We start from the raw sequence: 20,338 nt of genomic DNA on the forward strand, positions 1-20,338 counted from the left end.
CAAAGGGCCAGCCTGTGGTCCCAGCGGGTAAGTGGCATCCTGCTGGGACAGAGCGCTGGCAGTCGACACCGGGGCCACAAGCAGGAACCAACAGCATCCATTGGCTGTGAAATTTAGGACACATGTGTGAGGATTGAACAGGGAGCTCTTCCAGTGACGTCTGCTCATGCACTTCTTGCACTTCATGCACTCCGGGCTAAGCCCTTCGGTGCCTTCTTTGGTCATCCTGCAAAAGACATCTGAGTCCCTAAAACATTTCTCCACACCACGTCTAAAGGGCCCCGGTCAGGGAAGAGGAGGCTTCTTGCAGAGATGTTCAGATAAACCTCAATGCTAACAAAAATATTTGGGAAACCAGAACTGGATACACACTAAAATATTTACTGCAATGGTACTGTTCCTGAACAGGTATTTACAGCATTTTTTAATACCACCTACACAAAAAGCATGCTTTTGCTGAGGAAATGGTACTTTTAGGGATGCAACATACTTGGAGAAGCTGTCTAAAGTGTAGCAATGAATGCGTCTTTTGAAATACTGGAAAGTTTCTCTCTTACTGTTGGTTTCTACTGTAGCTAAACTGACCAGGGCTGCAGCTTAGACATTGGGCATTCCAGGTGCTACTGCAAAATAAACAAGGAATTCCATAAAGGAAGTAGTGTCCAGACAAACATACCTGAAATATGGTTTTCACGGTTTTTGCTTGTTTTGTTTAGAAATTGATGTTAGTTTTACATTAATACTCAACTTTAATTTATAGTGATAGAAGTGCAGCTATAGTTCCTGCTAACAGAGCTGACTCCATGCCAATAAGTCCCTTTTCATGGTAGACTATCCCTGATCTTTATTTTTAAAGTGTTCACAAGTAAATTTACTGGATCTGGCTTTCTGAGTGTGCAGTTCAGTGACGTGGTGTAATCCAGGCATCATTAACATGTCCCAAGACTGAGCTTTATAATTGCAGTGCCAAAAATCACTGGCAATAAAACCACATTTATTTGTAACAGGACATTCAAGCACTTCCATTTAGTTAACAAGAACTGAACAGCTCTACAAGTGTTCAAGAATTTTGTTGGCTTGTTTCTCTGAAGTAACTAATGAAATATCAATAGCTCTGGATAAACTCATCCCACAATACATTTAGGTTAAATGAAGAAAATGAGAAGCCCCTGAGCTTAGAAAAACAGCAGTGGAGCTAGGTTAGAGAAGGGAGAAATCGGTGTGTGTTCCATTGTGTGTTGTTGCTTTTTTTTTTTTTTTTTTTAATATAAAAAGACCATCTGTAAACAATTATGCTAATACTTTAAAGATGATCAGCTCTTAGGGTTTTGGAGTCAAACAGGAAAACAACAAAAATTCTTATCAAGAAAGAAATTTTTCAACCTGAAAACAGATTCTGTCAAAATGTCAAAGTCTCAGATTTAGGTTCCGCTAAAAGAGAATTTTACAAGACCCAATTTGAACAGAAATGTTGAGTTCAATTACCTTTTAACTTCAAGTAACAGTTGCAGAGGGAGGGAGAGAAGAAATACAAGCCTGAACGCAACAATGAAGGTAAATCAAAAAGAAACAGAAATTAAGAAGTGCCAAATCTCATCTTAGACCACGTCCACCTTGGTAGAATGCCCAGAGCAAAGACACAGGGTTAATATTGAGAAGTGTGCTGTGATGGTGCTTCAGCTAAAGTGTGATTCGAAGTAAAGTTTACCAAAAAAAAAAAAAAAAAAAAAAGTGCCTGGAAAATGTGTTATCTAGACAATAAAGATAACTGAAGTACTGAGCCATTTCTCCTTGTTCAACAGAAAACTGCAAACTGCAAACAGATGTACAAAATAACTTAATCTGCTGGCTGAAAAGCTTGGCACTTTCCAGAGGTTTTGGTGAGCAGTTGTGGAAAAAACACAAGAGGAAAAAATGCAACATTGGTGAAAATGTAATTCTGAATTAATTCTAATTTCATTCAATTGTTCTGACCTTCTATGTTCCTGGAAAAAAAAAAAAAATTGAGCTCAGTTTTGACACTGGAAAAATTACTTTATTTAGCAATGCTTTTAATTAGCTTTTTGAGACTATATATATACACATCTATATTAAAAATTCAGAAGAATTCTGAACTGAAGTGACATATTTCACGACAAAATGAAACTGTTTTTTACAATTTGAAGGCAGGATGCATTTACTCTAAATCAAAATTCTCCTGATTTTCCAGGAAAATCAAGAAGCTATCAGAAAACCAAGGAGTCTGTTGCTCTCCCAGCTCACGTAGGTAACGCGGGCTCCTCCTGTCCACTACTTCCAACTTGTTCTGATACCTACACCAAAGGTGAGGGAGGTAAAATCAAAGAGAGGCACTTTGCAAGTGATTATTCAATGGATGAAAAATCAGTAATTGCATTAGGTCATGACATTCATTGAGGGTGAATGAAAACATTTCATACGTGCAAAATCAGTTTGAAATGCCAAAGTATTGCACAATTATTAGCCCAGATTTGCTCATGAGAAGTTGTGTATTAAAGATTCAGACAAATAGTTCTCATAGTAATGTGTAACACATCATAAAATACATCATTTAATTAATCATAAAACCAAATATAGGGGTAGCCAACAGCTAAACTGCACACCAAATCTGCTCTGTAGCAACACATTTTGGTAAATATTGATAGGGTGAGAAGACAAAATCAGAGACAACATTTATATATCCACAGATTTCCTTGGGTTCTTCTCACTTGTCGGTGAAGTTTTCTGGTTATCCTACAATTTCTGCTACATAAATTATTTAAATAGGTCAACGTCTTTTTGCACGTATGGTGTGTTTGGAGGCAGCTCTACTTATTTTATTTGTATCTACTTTTACGCACTTGCTAATTAATTTAGGAATCTGAAGTCAACTTGGCCCTAGATGCAGAGCCCTCCCCACGCAGCTAGCTGCTGGCTGGTGCCCGAGCTCTCCTGGTTAGCTGCTCCCAGCGCTCCTCCTTGCCAACACTGCCATCTAATGCTCAAACACTCGCTAAACTCTCTCAAAGAGCCTGATTCCCTTTCACGCATCACACTCTCTCTTGCTTAAAATGCTGCTGAAAGCTGTCGCATTGTCACTCTAGCGAGACAGGGAGAGAAACCCACAGTGCACTCCCTGAGAGAAGAGCAAGGAGTTAACTCATTTCCATGGACCCCTAACGAGACATCAGAGAGCTGGAGATCCTCAAGAGTGAAGCACTGTGAAGAATATTCCCCTCTGCCAACACAGAGAAGCCAAGACCATGGTATATCTTAGTCAAAACCTGCTCCATGTAGCAAAACCTCACCCTTCACATGCCCATGCATGCTGAGGAATGCCCAGCCTTTTGCTGGGCAGACAGCACCACGTAGACCCTTGCTTTGCTGCTTTTAACCCTGTTGTGAGAACTTCTAGGGGCTGCAGAGCCCTGCTAAGCCAGGAGGGTGATAGCTATGGTATTGCACATAGGGACCTACAGATAACCTCAGTGGAAACAGAGGGAGGAAATCTCAGGGAGCAGTGCTATCTAAATCCAGAGTTTCTAAAGTCCACGGAATCCAGCTTGGTCCAGACCTAAGCACGTTACTTTGCTTTCATATTTACATATACAGAAGGAATATAATGCTTCTGCATCTGCCCAAAGCAGATACAGCTCATCCCATCTCAAGTAGAGAAATAAAATTAAGAACGGTTAATCCAGGAAGATACCACACGCTTACGTTTAACTCTTGAAAGAAAGTGATGCTGTACTTTCAAGTCTGGTCAAACCAAAGACCAATGTGTCAGTCTAAAAAGTGTTAAACTTTAAGACAAAAAAAACTTGTGTTGTAATACCATGCTTAGCGCAGCAGACAGCCCACTCTGGAGTTATGCACCAACAGCTCCTGTTAACCCCTGAGTTTTGCAGTGTTTTACACGTGACCCAGTCCTGGACGTGGATTATCTATTAGTAATAAACTCCAGACTAAATAAAATTGCATTTCACATAACAGACCCTTGTCACAGATAACAGTGCAAGTCGAAATGGGCACTCTTGTAATTAGCATGTAGTTACTCAATCTGTATAATTACACATGGTAATCATGCTGTTGCATGTTTGGAAATGCTAGATCTCGTTTTCTGTACTAATCCTAAATCACATGAACATCTTCTGTAGGAACTACTACTTCAGATGTTATGAATTAATATTAAGATGAAATTGAATTAAATGTACTGATTTTAATGTCATGAATGCACTCATAACTATTTTTTCCCCTGAGAACCATCTGCAATTTAGAGACTCGCTAATCCTAATTAAATGCACTTTTCTTAAGTGTGTGCAAATGAACAGAGAAATCTGCTCAGTAATGCACTTTCATATTTTCCTCTTTTACTAAAAAGGGGAACATGAAACTGTTTGGTGATTTAACACTAGAACTTCCTAGTATGAGAAAATTAACGCTGCTGCTTGCAAGTTGCAAGACATGGTCACCTGAATGTGCCTTCAGCATAACTCATTAAAAGTATAGAAGCTGCCTCAAACATTTATATTTAATGTTACCACCCAAGTGATCTGAACAGTTATTGCTGTAGAGAAACACTTTAGTAGTTATACATTCCAGCATTTTAGGTAGCACTTTTAAGTCCTCAAGTAAGGCCCCACTCAGAAGAAACAAACGGCACTCATCAGGTTATCAGGCAAACCAGTTACCACAGGGCTTCGTTGGCACCAGGAGTATAGGAATGACAGCAGACTAGTCAGGAGTACATCACACTAATCCCTCAACTAGAACAGCTTTAATCAACACCAGCAATGAAGATGCACCCTAGATTCATTCACTGGCTCTTTTTTTTTTTTTTTTTTTTAAGCCACCCCCCAAGGATATCCCCCAAATGATAGCTATGGTTAACATTAAAGATGACTTGCGTAGCTCACGTCTGTTTTACACCCCCCTCTACCGCACCGTCATTCAGCACTGCACAGGAATTTAGCAGTAGCAATGTTACCCCAAGCCTAGATGAACGTCCCCAGCAGCAAGACTCCAAGACCCATTTGTACACCACAGGCACTGTAAGGACTCACTAGTCCCAAAGCAAGTGACAGATCAACATATATCTACATATCACTTCATTTTGTTAGGCTTCCACTTTGAAGTTTCTGTTCTCCCCACCAGCACTGCCTTTTCTTTAGTCAAAGCAGCCTAGCCTACTTCCACAAACTTTAATCACAGCCACCAGTACCAGCCCAGCACAATAATCAAAAGCTTAATCTGGGATGCCACTGAGGCACTGGTCACATCTATGTGCCCTTAAATGAAGTTAATTTATAATGAGGATATCATCTGAGGAGCTCTCTTCTCTTGAGGGTGAGTTGCCTTTGACAAGTCTTTTCCAACTGTCTTCCCCAAGCTCTTAATCTGGTTTTCAGATACTATCAAAGGCAATGCCAGTCAGTCAAGCTCCAAGAACACATCAGATCTAGATTTATTTTTTTTCCCCAAAAAGCCCTTACAAATTCTGAAGCTTCAAAAATAATTTTTTAAAAAAATCCATGCCCTACTCTTTCTTATTACCACAATGTACGTATACAAGAACTCTGTTTTTCTTAAAGGAAGAAAACTGAAGAGGAAGAAACAAAAGGTTTCTTCTTTAGAGTTGTCCTCCAAGCCTCAGCCAGATTTCCTGGGAAGTGACTCAGTATTTTCATGAGAGCAACTGAATAGGACATGAATTTGGGTTTGGTTATTGGCAGATCCTTCATCTCCTCCCACAGGGGTCTGAGTATGATGAAAGGTCAAGAGAATATGAAATTCCATCCAACTAATTTTAATCTTTGAAAACAAGACACAGAAACCAGTTTTGCAAAACACCAGGTCTATATTTACATCCACATGTAATAATATACTCAACTAAAGTGAAATACATCATAAATTAAATGAGTAATGTGTGCCTACTGCTTGACAACTTCTGGTTTCAACAATTAAAATAAAACAAAATGGAATGAAATAAATACAAAAACAAAAAGAAAAATCAACAATTTGTACCTCTATATATGCACTGTTATCTCCAAAGAAACATACAAAACCAGTAGTATCCCAATAGTTAATACTGATGGGCAAAGTGTATTCTGAAGTACAGGACTGGGCTGCCATGAAATAGAGTCTTCATGTCCATTTTTCCATTCAACCCCCAAGATATCTACTAAAAAGCCTTGAGGGAAACTGTACCGGCATGAAGGAAGATTAAAAACACATCTTAGGTCTGTTTGCTTACACATCTTAATACAGTCCTGTACATGTTTTAATCACAGAACCCCATAAGGTACATAGATGATAGTTACAGCATGCATTCTATAAGACTCATTGAAAGATCACGCAAAAAAATAGATTAACCATTTTCCAAGTGAATCCATCTTCAAAAAATAGGCTATAAAAGTGCAAAACTAGGAAAACAAATCTAGATTATGTACATATGGCTCAGCTTATGAACAGGAAAGAAGGTAAATAGTGTACAATTTCCTGATACACAGCACTTCATTACATCGCCAGTTTACAGAGACATTAAAATCAGGTCCCATATTCAGGAACTAAGACATACAACTGGAACATCTCAAGTTGCATAATGAAAAAACAAGAGTTTCTAGGTTTTGCTAGTTTATATTTGCTGTTTGAGGGAAGAGAGTAAAAAGAAGAGTGCAAATTTTTTTTTGTTTGTTTTACTCAAATATATGGAAGTCAAAGCCAGGTACAGAAGAAATCAACTCTTAACTACAGGCTTTATGAGAAGCAACTAGGAACGCATGTCAAATTACACAGTTCTGCTTTACTGGCTGGAAACTGGCCATCTTCCCTTTAGGAAAAGTTAAAACTGCATGCGCATTAGAAAAAACTCTTGTTGTCTTCACAAAAAAATATAAAAGGAGATATTCTCCTATTAACAGGTTATTCCTTACTCATTTTAAACACCCAGTAGATGCTAAAAACAGACATCAAGAAGCTTCCAAGCACAGTCAAGCAGGCTACACCATAGCCACATCCCTTTTTTGAAGTCTGTAGATCCCATATTCATATTGTAAGCCTGTTTGTGACTTGATAGTTTGGACAAAGGTGCAAAGTAGTTTTCCTCTAAATGTAACTGTATGGAGTTTAGTAGAAAACTAAACATCTGAAACATTTAGATTAGTATCGTTTCTCATGCAAGTCCTAGGTATTTTCTGCTGTAAAAGTTTGTACGTTGCTAGAGATGTTCACTAAAAAAACTTCTCTGAAGAACAGCAACCAATGCCAAAACAGGAATCCAACCGTATTTCAGGAACACCACACTGACAAATTCAAATGTCAAGTATTGCCTCATCCACGCCTCTAAAAACATGCTGAAAACAGCTCCAGGAAAGCAGATCCCTCCAACACATTATGGTCCTAACATATACAAGGCAGATCAGCTTAACATCAGCACCGTTGCTTTGATGTTCACAACATTTATAAACTGGACAGTTTTAGACAGTTTATTTGGAAGTTGTTTCAAGAAACTAACATAGTTCAACAGAAAAAAAAAAAAAAAAAAACATTTGAGAAACTTTCACCTTTATGAAAAAGGAGCATTAAGCAAACAGGATTTCAACTTCAGTATTTACAGTTTACCTGAGGTGCAAGGATTATATATTCTTTCAAAGAAACTCTTTTCAGCAGCGCTCAAGTATGTAAAAATATAATTCCTACCTAATATTTGGTCAATTAATTCTAATGAAAAATACTCAAAGTCAATGTCAAGATATACATTCTCCACACACCTTCATAACCCAATTGTTTAGACTACTTTTTATGGCTATTTGGTACAAAATGTTAACAGAACCAATATTATAAAACTGTAGTGTTTTTATATACAGTACAATCACAGCTTAGTTCAGTAGCTTTCACCATTCATTTTCCTCAAGGGATGAACTGCAGATATAATTCCATAGAACATGCACTTGTGTCCTTAAGACCTAGAACAAATCAAAAAAAATAACGTTGGTGTTTGTGTTTTTTGTATAAAACTATAAAATACCGTAACACTTTTTTCAGGAGGATGCATTTTTAAAACAAAGAATTTAATCTGCACCCTTGCATAAGTGTATGTTGAAATTACTATTGCCATATACAATCTGAATCTATTTCATAACAAATAAAAGCTGGCAATCAAGTCTACTTTTGAAGACACTCAGGCCCCAAGTAGAAATACAGGCAGGAAATTGAGTTAGCTTAAAAGCAGAACTAAGCAAAAATATGTTTAGTAGGGGACAATAAAAGCAGTAAGATTAGAAGACTATCAAGAACTAAAGCAAAGTGTTTTAAAAGCTGTCGGCTGAAGGTCAGACAGCTCTGCTCCCCAGATACGTGAAAATCTTTCTACAAAAGCCTGCATGCTGGTCCAGGTGCTGTAGCACTCAAGAGGTATCTGCTTAAATTTGAATGAGGAAAATGATCTGTAGCTTCAGTATAGAAGCAGCATACACATTTATTTATAGTCTTATAGAGTGCTTATCTCCTTAGCAGCTAAGAATGTTGTGAACACAATGGAATTGTGAAGTTCTGAGATATAGCTACATACTGCAGAGATGAAGCACGGGAATTCAGAATACCAAGCTAATTCTTCTCACTTGACCTGTTTCCCTTAGAGGCTACACCCATCCCTCAGCCAAACAAAAGAAAAGCTATTTGGAACAACTGCTCCAGTACACAAAGATAAACTGTCAAGGAGCTAGCTATCAGGAAACCCTTACTCTTCTATGAAATAATCCAAGAGTCTTGTCTGAGGCAATCCTCACAGTCTTCAGAAGTTGTGAAATGAGTAATGTAGACATCTTCAGGAAGGACTAACCAAGATAACCTCTCAGGGACTAATAGGATTCATGAACTGTGATAACAGGCACTTCCTCACTTCCAGTTCTCTGCATGTTGTTCCCCCGCCCGCATACACTGACTCAAGGGGAAGGCCATCTCATTGAACAGTTCCCACTAATACTGTATCTAATTAAAATATTTATCTATTGTTAGGACTTCCATTTCTTTTACGAAAGGAGCATGTATACATTTTTATGCAAAGTAAGCTACTGCTAATATTTGAAATAACATGCTCTATGAGTATTTGGTTCACTTCCTAAGAGGAGTTTGTATTTTCAGCTGTTCTGGTTCATACTTTCATAACCTCTCATCACACTGTGCAGCAACGTTTGATGTTATGAGTACATAATGCAATATTTAAGTAACAATTAGTTCAAAAGGTTTGTTTACCGTTTCTTGAAGCAAATGATCAAGTCTTCTTGTCACTTGGTCGAAAGCGTGCATTGCCAATGAAACTTTCATAACTTCGTTTTTGTAGCACGCTGCTAGATAAGTGTTGGTATGACACTGATCTCTTTCCTGACAAAAATAAATTTAGAGGAGTTAATTTATTTCCTGCTAATCTAATTAGTCAGACATTCAGTTGTGAGCAGGTCTATGTCAACATCCAGAATCCCAAAACACCACAAGCTACCAAAATACAACTCATGAGCATGGCCCAAGACAATAGCTACTCCTAGTCCTATTAAAAGGTTATAGGAAACGCAATATGCAGGATTAAGACGAGGAGAAAAATGTAAACGTAAAAACTAGGTTTTAAGCTGTATGCACGCAATGTCCATCATGCTAGGTTTTGCTTATTTTACTTGCAAGAAAGAAATATCTTTGCTTAACTCATCATACAGTAGACTTGACTTTAAGAAGGTTTAAGTGCTGCAATACCTTCTATAGCATGATGCCTACATGTCCATTTCCTGTATTTGTTTGAAAATCAAATTCTTAAATGTGTATTTGAAATGAAAAACAAGTGTGCTACATTACTACCTTCATAGATTACGTGGAATTTGTAACACTTTAAATAACCATGTACATCAAGAACTTTAAGTAATTTTCAGTCTAGTATACAGGTAATTTTATATTTATCTGAGACCATTAATTCAGATTTATATATGTGAAATCAATGCCTGTTCCATATCAAGTCTTATTAGCTTAAGCAAGCAGTCAAAAATCACTTCATAAAATAAAGGAAAAAAAGCCAAGAATCATTACTCCCACAGGATACAAAAAGCCCAACTGCCATCCATATTCCATGAAAGCTTTAAATGCAGCATTGAAAAAAACTAGCAAGCTTTAATTAAATTAAAATGGCAAATTTAAATTAATATTTCAACAGAATCTACAAAGCCATTGGAGTGTGTCGTGAGCAATTGTCTTTAATTTGCAGCTTCTGCCAGATCAATCAGCCAACAGGTTATCCTTGATAGCATGTTACCATTGCAAAGGCAAGTAATTTGAAAATAATACAAACTGAGCGGTTTCAGATCGTTTCTGTCTCTTCAGGGCAACACAGAGTGGCACAGCTTACAAGCAGTAATGGAAGGCATCATGCTTTAATCAAGTTTGCCAAGTGGAACATATTCTCATGACAACTTGATCCAGCATTAAACATGCAATATAACATGTTCATAGGACCTAAATAACATTGCCACAAGGCACACGGACCCTTAAAGAAAGGTTTTGGACATGTTTTTATAATATCACCAGGGCTGAATAAAAAGACTACAGAAACCTGCGGGCCTACACCTGCAGTACTTTGCATATGACATCTCACAAAGCACCTCTGTGGGGTTGCAACTCTGAAAAAACAGGGGTACTTCAGCTTTTTTTTTTTTTTTTGAACCAAAAAAGAATGTGCAGAAACTTTCATCTTTACTGTCTCCACCCATGTTAGAACTCTAATACCGAGAAGTTTACTTGTCTGCTACCCATAACCTTCTCAAAAACATCAAGGTTTGGTTTCATTTGTGTACTTCTGGGCAGAATGGTTGGAAAGCCGGGAAATTAGCCTTAAAAGCCTACATTTTATTGCACAAGGCTTTTATTGAACTTGCTAAGAAAATCCACTGAAGGGGTCTTGTTTCACAAGTCTTTCCAAGGTAAGTAACAGCCATAAAAAGTAGCTCCTCTTGCCCTGAGATGGCATTAGGCAATGAACAATGAAATCATTATTTCTATAACAATGATTCTGTCACATCAGTTGTAGCCAGAGTTCTGAGAACTTTACATAGCAAAAAACAGTAAAAAGTTCTTGACTGTGAGCTACTGACTCCAGGCTCGTACTACAGAAGAGGAAGAAAAGCCTACCACAGATTTTTCTGGTAGACAGGTGGAGCTTTCAAAAAGAAGAACAAGGTGAATTCCAATGAAGTCACTGTTTATAAATAGTATTGCATCAACTGCCACTTCCACAGGCTGGCTTCACTAAGAATACTGGCAGAAGAGAGCTTGTCTAGTCCAGAAGTACAGTAATGCAGCAGGGGGGCAAGACACTAGCCCACCAGCTAGTCCTTGGGGTACAGACTTCCCAAAGTGGTTGAAGCTACAAAAGTATTTTTCCCCTCATGTTTCCACAAAAATTGACAGGGGTTTATACAATATCATGAGATTCCCTAAAAAGCCTGAATGTTCTTAGCTGCAATTAACCATTAATAAAAAGCCTTGCAAAGCACTATAAATTCCACAACAGCATGAATGACTTCTGTGCACAGAAAAGACAGTTAGGAAAAAAAAAGTATTTAATTCTCTCAGATCACTAGGAACCAAGAGGCAGTAGCACTTCTCCCTGCGTCTGTCCTTCTGCTTTTTGTGTGTAGCAGTGCCCATTCCACTTTCCTCTGTGCAATTCATTGCACACAGACAGCACTTCACAAAACCAGGAATTAACCCTGCTGAAGTGGCTGTGCAATGCGTCAGCGGAGATGCTAGCTGTTCCTTTATCCTTCCCATATCTAGGCTGGAAGCAGCGCTATAACACTTTACTTTATCTTTCCCTAATCTACTAGCAAGCCCACAACTCTAATACACACAAACAGAACAGACCAAACAGATTTTTTTTTGCCACTTAACTAAATGCACATAATGCTTTGCAGTTTGCTCTGACCTAGGGTAACATAACCCTGCTTGTTACGAACCCGGACTACCTCAGAAGAGTAATCCTCTTCTAGAGGATGGGAGTATTCAGAGAGTTGGAATACTCAGCAGATACCTTCAGACTACAGAGTGCACACACGCACTATTCACTTCTATAATAGGATCTTCATTTCAAAATTGAAAGTCCTATATTTAAGGCTAAATACATACCAGCCTCAGCTAAAAGTCATAAATATATTCTACAAATAGTAAGACAACTGCTTAAATATCACCTAGCACCTTTTAATCTTGGCCTCCTGCTAAGTTTTGCAAGTGCTAACAAAACACAAAAAAAATCTCAAAATTACTAGTTTTCCAAATACATCAAAGCATTTATCTCTGCTAGATTAAGCATTTTCCCCAGTAAAGCCTTACTTCTTAGTGCAATGAGACACCATAATTAGAATAGCAGAAATATGTTGTCTCGATTTAACGAAGCACTCTGTTCCAACTAAAACCTAGACATTATAAAAATCCTCTGAATGATACAGTTTTAAGATTTACATTACAGTTGGTGATTTTTAATACATTGGTTTTTGCAATGGAAGAGAACAATTGTCTATGAGATTATTTTTTTTTGGGGGGGGGGGGGTGGGGGGGGTTGTTAATTTTTTAAAGCTTCTATTAATATTCCAGATTGTCCAAGATTTCTTGTAAATTAAGCAGAAAGGCCCATTCCATTTCCTGAATTAGTCAACATGTCTGGAGGGCTCTGATGAGCAAACAATACATGTTTGACATCAGAAACCCATGGGGAGGAGGGCAGAACTTGAGGAACTTTAAACCCCTCTTTAAAATTCAGAACTTACATGCCTTATTCCCCATGACAGGAGCCTGCTGAACCTGGATTTTACATTTAAAATTCAAGCTTTAACCAGACTTGATGAAATACTAAAAATAGCTTTATTTTCTCAATTGTTTCAATTATCACTATGCATTTGTTTTTTATTTCATTCACCTTCCTTTATAATGTTATAAGACACTAAGTAGGAAGGAGATACGATACCTTCTATTGTAGAGCTGGTTACTTGGCCATTACTAGATCCACAAGAACTGTAAAGTGATCCAGAGCTATATGGCTCATAGGGTTTGAGAACAGTCAATACATTAGGAGAGTCAACGTCATCCGAATTCAGAAGCCCTTGTTTGGTTGGCAAAACAGAGGATGCAGGTTTGGTGCGAGAACATTCCTGAGGTAGCAGATTTGCATATCTGTTTGCAACACGAAATCTGCTTGTTTCGTATCTTCTGTAATTAGCCACTGCACAGTCAGCTTGTTCAATAACTAACACACTATGTTTCATTCTTTTAGAAGATGTTTCACCATACTCTAGATTTACATTGCCCACAGATTTACTACAAAGATAGTCTCTTCCTCGATGACAAGGCCAGGCAGATTCGTTTAGGTGAGAGTCAAGAACCCCATTCATGCTGCTGCTCACTACACCAGATTGAGACACTGCCACATTTAGAGCTTTTACTTTAGATTCAGCTCTTTTTACTCTGTCCAATACTGGAGAGATACTGGAACTGGAGTGCATTTCTTGCTGAGGTTGTCTATAGTTATTTGCCTGAGCTCCAACATTACTTGGCTGTTTGTGAAACTTGAGGTTACTTGGGGCTGTGCTGCTTGAGTCAGTCACGGCAAAGAGAGGAACTTTGTTCTGTGGAGGGTGGCATTGCTTAGATTTCCCTGTTTGCAGGGGTTTTTGCTGTGTAGATGGGGAAGCCTTACTTTTATTAGGATTAAAGGACAAAGGAAGCACATCTTTACCAAGTAGAGCTGGAGGGCATCCAGTGCGTCTGGCTTTAGCTAGAGTCTTGTTTCTATATCCGTTTTTGTTAACGGTGTCAGGATTGTACTTGTGCATCAGCCTCTGGTGCATCATTAGGACTTCTGGGTAGAATGTTCTGTAAGTACAAAACGGGCAGGTGCTGGGTGCTAGCAGGCCTCTAGCAGTTGAAACCACTGAACATTCTTGTGAAGTCCCAACAGATAAGTTCAAGGGCATTTCTTGAGAGTCCGCCATAAGTTTGTGTTTGTAGTTTTCAGGGCACTCTCGCGCATCACTCGCATTTTTTCCATCCTTAAAAGCACAAACATACTGGACATCATCTCCCTCCGATTCCACAGAAGCCTCTCTCTCTCTCTTATGTGGAGCATGGGGCTGAACTTCCTTTGTCTCCTTCTCAGTCTTTAGTTTTTCCAAGTAAGGAGCAGACATACTCTCATGCATTTGATTCAAATTGTTACAAATTGAACGTTTGTTCAATTCCCTAGAATCGTTTTTCATTCTTATAAGGACTGTGCTGCCTATTGCGTTATTCAAGGACAGAATTTCCTTTTGCTGCTTTGCAGGTGGGCAGCCCTCAGCATCTTTGGCACCATCAAAAAGCCTCTTCAAATTTTTGGTTTCTTGAGCACCATCAGCAGCCAGCAAGAGCTCCGTCTCCTGACTCTGCAATGAAACTTTGCTGTCACCTTTCACGTCTGCTGCACTATCAGCTTGCTTGTCTTTGTGATGCCTCTCTAAATGATACCTCAGTGAAGTTTTCTGTGCTGCTGCATACTCACAGAATTCACATTTGTATGGTTTTTCACCTGAAACACAGTTTTATCAGTAAATCAGTTGGATGCAAATTGATTTAAAATCTTGAATACAATTAAAGACAAGGGAATAGTCTATAGCTTACAACAGTAAAATAACTTTTTCTTTCACCTTTCACATAAACTTAGATCTCAAACTAAGTCATTTAAACTACTACATCTCACTACTTTTGCTAACTACAGTGACATCTTCTGGTTCTGATGAAGATATTTTCCATATGTTCCCTATGTATGGAGATGGTAGCTGACAATATGTTTGGCAGAGATAAGCACGAAGTACAGCTGTGGGTCAACTCCAACAATTTGTAGCCCTTGATCATACCACAAGCATGCTATTCAACAACACAAACGTTACAGTTCTTCTATAAATAGGGCTGTTTCAAAAGAAACATGGGCATGTATTAACAGAAGTTGGAAGAATTTAACTTTTCCTTAGCCAAGCAAACTGAGGAATAGACAATTTTTTCCTCAGGTAGTAGCAACTAACAGAAAACCAACTTAATACTTGGAAGGTAGAGGTGTTTTTTTTGTTTGTCTAAAAAAATCTTTTTGCTAGACTGCCAAAACAGAAAGAATTCTAAATTTTAAAACACAATACGTGTTGTTCAGAGTATAATATAATTAGCCTTATTCAAAAAGGTTTACATTTAGGTAAATAATGAATTAAGAAATTATAATCGGAACTTTCTCAGCATTAGATAAAACTTTTTAAACACCAGAAATTGTGAAGGTAACATGTTTTTCTTAAGCAAAACCAAATATTCTGTCCTATTGGATTCAGCAGACTTTCTTCCCCTCCCACAAAGCTGAAGCCCATTTACCTGTATGAGTTCTGAGATGAATATTGAGGTAATAATTTGAGCGAAAATACTTTCCACAATAGCTGCATTCTCTGGAGGCTCCAAGGTTTTTAACTTTTGCTCTTTCCAAACCATCTTCATTTTTATCTTTGGGAGAAAATATAGCTATATTATGAAGAGCAAATACAAGCCTGTAGCCCCTTTCAAAACTATAAACAACTATCTTAACTGTCTTTATTAAGGAAAAAGCACAACATGATGAAACATTGTCAGCTCCTACAGCCTGTGAACATCTTTGGCTCAGCACTGATGCACACTTGATCAGAAAGCCAAATAGTTAAGTAGGTTTCCAACTGTGTCAAGTAACACTGCGGTTAGTGACTGAAATGAAGAAGCCCCAGAGAACAAACAAGATGTAAAACTAGGCCTTGAAGAAGAAAAAACATCCAATTATCTTTAATGATCTACAGCAGAGAATGGCCTATGTCAAAACTTCATGGAGATTATAAGCTGTATTCTTATCTTAAGGGAAGTGCTTCAATCAGTGCATCATCTGGACTGCAAACCTGCTCTGAGCACCCTGACACAACACAGGGACTTGTTCTGCAGAAGGAAGGTGGGGAGAAAGACTGATTCTTTTTTTTGTTATAATAAAATTCAGTGCTAATCAATGGACTGCTTGCCTGTTTAACCGCCACCTTAGCTTTGATAAGCAATCTTTCACTAGAAGCATGAATGCTTAAGCTTCAACAAACAAAGTGCCTGGGTTGCTAGTTCTGTGAGGCACGTTTTCAAGGAACAAATTCACAGATAAAAAAATATTTTCGCTCAAGTGTAAGCAGCAGTAATTACCACTGGAGGGCGGCAAGTACAGCATAATGTCTAAGAAGAAAGTGGAGAAAACTTCCACACAAGGCACCAGTCAAATCAACATGATTTCTTTGGCAGGTTGAATTGTAAAGACATCAAGACAACTTAAGTAAAATACCCAAGTCAAAGCTAACTAGAACGCTACAGCGAGAATAGAAAGAAGGAAACATTTTCCTTGACTAAGATGTTAAAAGCCATGACAGACAGCTTAAAATGGTTCTCTACAGTTCCTGTGTGTTGGAAAGCTTCCATACTGGAAATGCTAAGCATGGCTAAACTCTGGCTAAGAAGAGCCATAGCTGTTTTAAACAAACAGATAATGTCTCAATAAGCATGACTCAGCATCGCACAATGAGAGCTGTTGTCGTTTTGGACAAGACCAAGAAACAAAACAAGCAAGCTAACATTAGGTAATGATTTTATTCCTTTATTACTGGAGGCAAAATAAAGGGCTGCACATTACCAGAAACGGAAAACTCGGTCGTGCGTGCCAGGACATTCTGTACGTTATGTCTTTTCTTGAGATTATGCAAGTGTCTGTTCTTTAAAGGCAGACTCAAAGCGTGTCACACACAAGAGTGCTAGATTAGCTACATGTCTTTTTGTTACTTCATTTTGTCCCCAGACATGCAAGCTTTTTCAATTAAGGAATCATTTAGCATCAGTATCACATTTTTCCAGAGACAGTGAGATTCAAAATTAGTCCTGAGTAACATAGATTGAGTCCATCTATTCTGTCAGAGAGAACTGCTAGCAATCCTTCAAGGAAGAATAGTTAAATATATTCCTCTTACATATAGTGTCCACATATTAATAACCTATATGCATGCCCTTACACAACTAATTTAAAGTTGTTCTGCATTTAGCCTTTCAAGTTACACACCCTTCAAAATAAGCATGCAACCTGCAGATGGATAGAAAAAAGTTTTGAATTATTCTTCACTTCTCAGGATCCCAACAGCTGCTAATCTTGAGCACTGGACATTTTTCTGCCCTTTCTTACAAGATGCAGAATAAAGTGTGAAAAATGCAATGACTTCAGAAATATTACTTGTAAAATCATGTGCTGGACAAGAATTTAACTGATATATTCAGTACTGAAAAATATTCAGTAAAACTATGAATCTTACAGATTGGGGAGGGGCGGAGACACAAGGCAGACTTTTTCTAGACAGATTATTGTTATAAGTATTTCAATTATTCAAGAAACCCAAATCATAACTGCAAGAAGGCCCAACACAGCTTCAAAGGTCTGAAAACATTGCTGTTGGGACAATTGTTTCCTTCTCTTTCCTCTTTTCCCCTTCTCCCACCATAGCGTTTTATATCTCAGGGCAAGTTTTGAAAAATTTATCTAAGAGACAAGATCCATTTTTGGCTTTAAACAGCTCCTGAACTGTATAGCAACAGCTAGTTCAATCTCATGTCTCAAAAATGCTGCTCACCTAGATTAAGTGTTTCAGGAAGGCCATCTTCAGACCCATCTTCAGACCCTCCTTCCATTCGCTCTGTTGCTCCATTTTCATCCAGACTTGCCATTATATCATTACAGCACGTCCTCGAAGCAGCTGAAGTCTCTCCATCAGTCCGCCTGTCTCTCTTATGCACTCTGGAATGAAGGACTAGCTGGTGGTATGTTCTGAAGGCTTTACCACACTCTGAACAGTGTGTCGGTTTCTCTTTGTTCTGGGATAATTTAGAATCCATCTCCATAGAAGGCACTTCACCACTGGGATGTTTCAATTTGTCTTGGGATAAGTTACTATTCCCTGTATAACTGCTGTTTTTATTTACTTTTGACTTCCCTGTATTTTCAGTCTGGCTACCTTTACTTGCATTCCATATTTCACCAAGTTCTTCTTTATCAGAAGAGGAATCGTCATTATCTGTACTTCCTTCTTGCCCAGGTTCTTTAATTTGGCCATGCCCAACTGCAACTTTACCTTTGGTAGCCAGCTGCCATGCTTGATATGTATTGAATGGATCTAGTTCAGCTATCCATTTCACAGGTTTTTGTGATTTGTCATTTTCTGAAACCAAGTTTGGTCTCAAATTCAAGAATCGCAAAAATTCTTCTCTTTGAGTTGTTTCTTCTGGATTAGATTCACCAGTCACTTGAGGACTTTCACCATTGGGTACTGATTCTTTGGTGTGCACTTTACTGTGCTCAATTAGAGTCTCTTTATTGAGAAATAGGAAGCCACAAACCATACAAATTTTGTAAGGTGATGTTACATTTTCAGTTACATGCTCCTGCACCACCTCATTTATTGTTATGGGGCTTTCAGAACCTTGTTGGAGCTTGTTTCTAGAACCTGGCTTTCCAGTATGAGTTCTCATGTGATTTTTGAGGAACCACGGCTCTTTAAATCTTCTTCCACATACGTTACACCAATATGTGAAGGAATCTTTATGCTTTTTCATGTGTGCCTCAACATCAAAAGCCTCATCAAATGTTTGTCCACAAACTTCACAACTAAGTTCTTCACTGTCTTTTTCATTGTTTGGAGAAGGCAAATTTGTTCTTACTTGACATTTATCTAGAGGACTAAGGTACTCTGCTTCGACACGCAGGACAGCTGGTTCACAAAGAGTGGGCCTATGTTGAGTTAAAACATGCTTACCAAGTTCTTCAGGATGTTTAAAAGTCTCATCACAAAACATGCAGTCCAGAGGCATACATCCCTCAGCTTGCATGAGAAACTTTTCTTGCAAGCTTTTGTAAGAAATGGTATTTGTTCCTTTTATTGTCATTGAGGCATCATTATTCTCCATCTGTGCACCAACGGTACTGGCTATTCCATCCGGTCCATCCATGTATGCCAAGAGAGGCTGAGTTGGCATGTTTCCTACGTTCTGTTCCCTATTACGTGTTTTAATGTAAGGTTTCAGTTCTTTGGGGGATGTTCACTGATCACAATAAGGACACTTGTAAAGTTCTCCAACATGTGCTTGCAAGTCTGCTAAGCTAAAAGACCTCTGCCAGGAAAAAAATTTGTTTTCCACAAGCAAAAGATTATTTCTTTTTCATTTTTGTCCGTGTTCAGACGTCACTGAACATGTATCCATTGGTTCTCTCAGTGACTGAATGAGGTTTCTTGAACTATTTCTTCTGATTTTTCAAGTCTGTAGAAACAGTCAGTTGCACTTAGTTTTTCTGTAGAAACATTTCAAATAGTTGCATTGAGCAAAATATACTCAAGGACAAGTTCAGTGCCACAAAGAACTCCAGCACCTGAAAAAGAGAGAAAGTAGTCAGTAAGACTTTTCAAAAGAAAAGGAAGGCATTGTCTCCCAAATAAAGAACTTCAGGACTAAAGAACTACTGAATGCTATCGAACACAGCAGGCATAATTTACTAGTCAATGGGAGACAGGTAAAAGATGCTCGTCAATTTTCTACCTACCAAGTTGAAATAAACAGTATGATCTTTAACATCCATGTACTCCATTAGCTTGGCCTACTGCTTTGAGATTGTTATATAAAAGCAATCTTTTATTTATTATCTACTCCAAGTCTACTCTTATTCATCTACATAAAGTAGCTGAAACCATATTTCAATCTGTGCGTTAAATGAATTTGTGACGAATGCAGCAAGCCAAAGTAACCTTTCCAAGAACCTGCGAAACCAGAGTTTGGAGGCAGGGTAAAAACTGTGCTCATCTGTTTAGTAATAGCTGTTGAGCAACCACCCCACCATCACCACCCCTCGCCAAGATTAGACAGCTTGGAATTAGCATTCATAGTTCTAGTACACAATAAGCGTAAGTACAAATCCTTGTATTAACAGCTATTCTTTAATACCACGACTCAGAGCTTTTAATATCATCCACAGATTTACAACCTTTGCCACAATTTAATCAACTCAAATTTTGAAATAGCCTAATGATACAGTTCCTTGACCAGTAGTTTAGTATTTAAAATCATCTAAGGAGCTACTACTACACTTAGAAAGGAAATGCTTCCAATTTCAAATTGTGTGCAACAGAAAGTGTTTGTTTTTATTCCAAAGTGAAAGTTTCAGATTCCATGTGATTTAAAAAGGTTATGATATACTTAATCACATCTCCGT

General features: G+C 38.2%; 1 protein-coding gene across 3 annotated transcripts in view; it reads right to left on the minus strand.

The window, feature by feature from the left end:
* Nucleotides 1-5,852: 5,852 nt before the first annotated feature.
* The window catches only part of ZNF217 (zinc finger protein 217), a 28,409-nt gene continuing 13,923 nt past the window's right edge, over nt 5,853-20,338 (minus strand). For 2 of the 3 annotated variants that reach the window (XM_084296413.1, XM_084296414.1), the window contains exons 2-6: nt 17,712-19,501; nt 15,418-15,543; nt 12,995-14,590; nt 9,250-9,378; nt 5,853-7,961 (exon numbers count right to left, since the gene is read on the minus strand). In XM_084296413.1, coding sequence (XP_084152539.1) covers nt 9,269-9,378; nt 12,995-14,590; nt 15,418-15,543; nt 17,712-19,110 — 3,231 coding nt within the window. In that variant the 5' untranslated portion in view covers nt 19,111-19,501 and the 3' untranslated portion in view covers nt 5,853-7,961; nt 9,250-9,268. Of the gene's footprint in view, nt 7,962-9,249; nt 9,379-12,994; nt 14,591-15,417; nt 15,544-17,711; nt 19,502-19,672; nt 19,701-20,338 lie in introns of those variants that run through there. The other variant, XM_084296415.1, reaches the window with a different exon arrangement.

Source organism: Netta rufina (genome assembly GCF_964035555.1).
Source record: "Netta rufina genome assembly, chromosome: 16".
Lineage (NCBI taxonomy): Eukaryota > Metazoa > Chordata > Aves > Anseriformes > Anatidae > Netta > Netta rufina.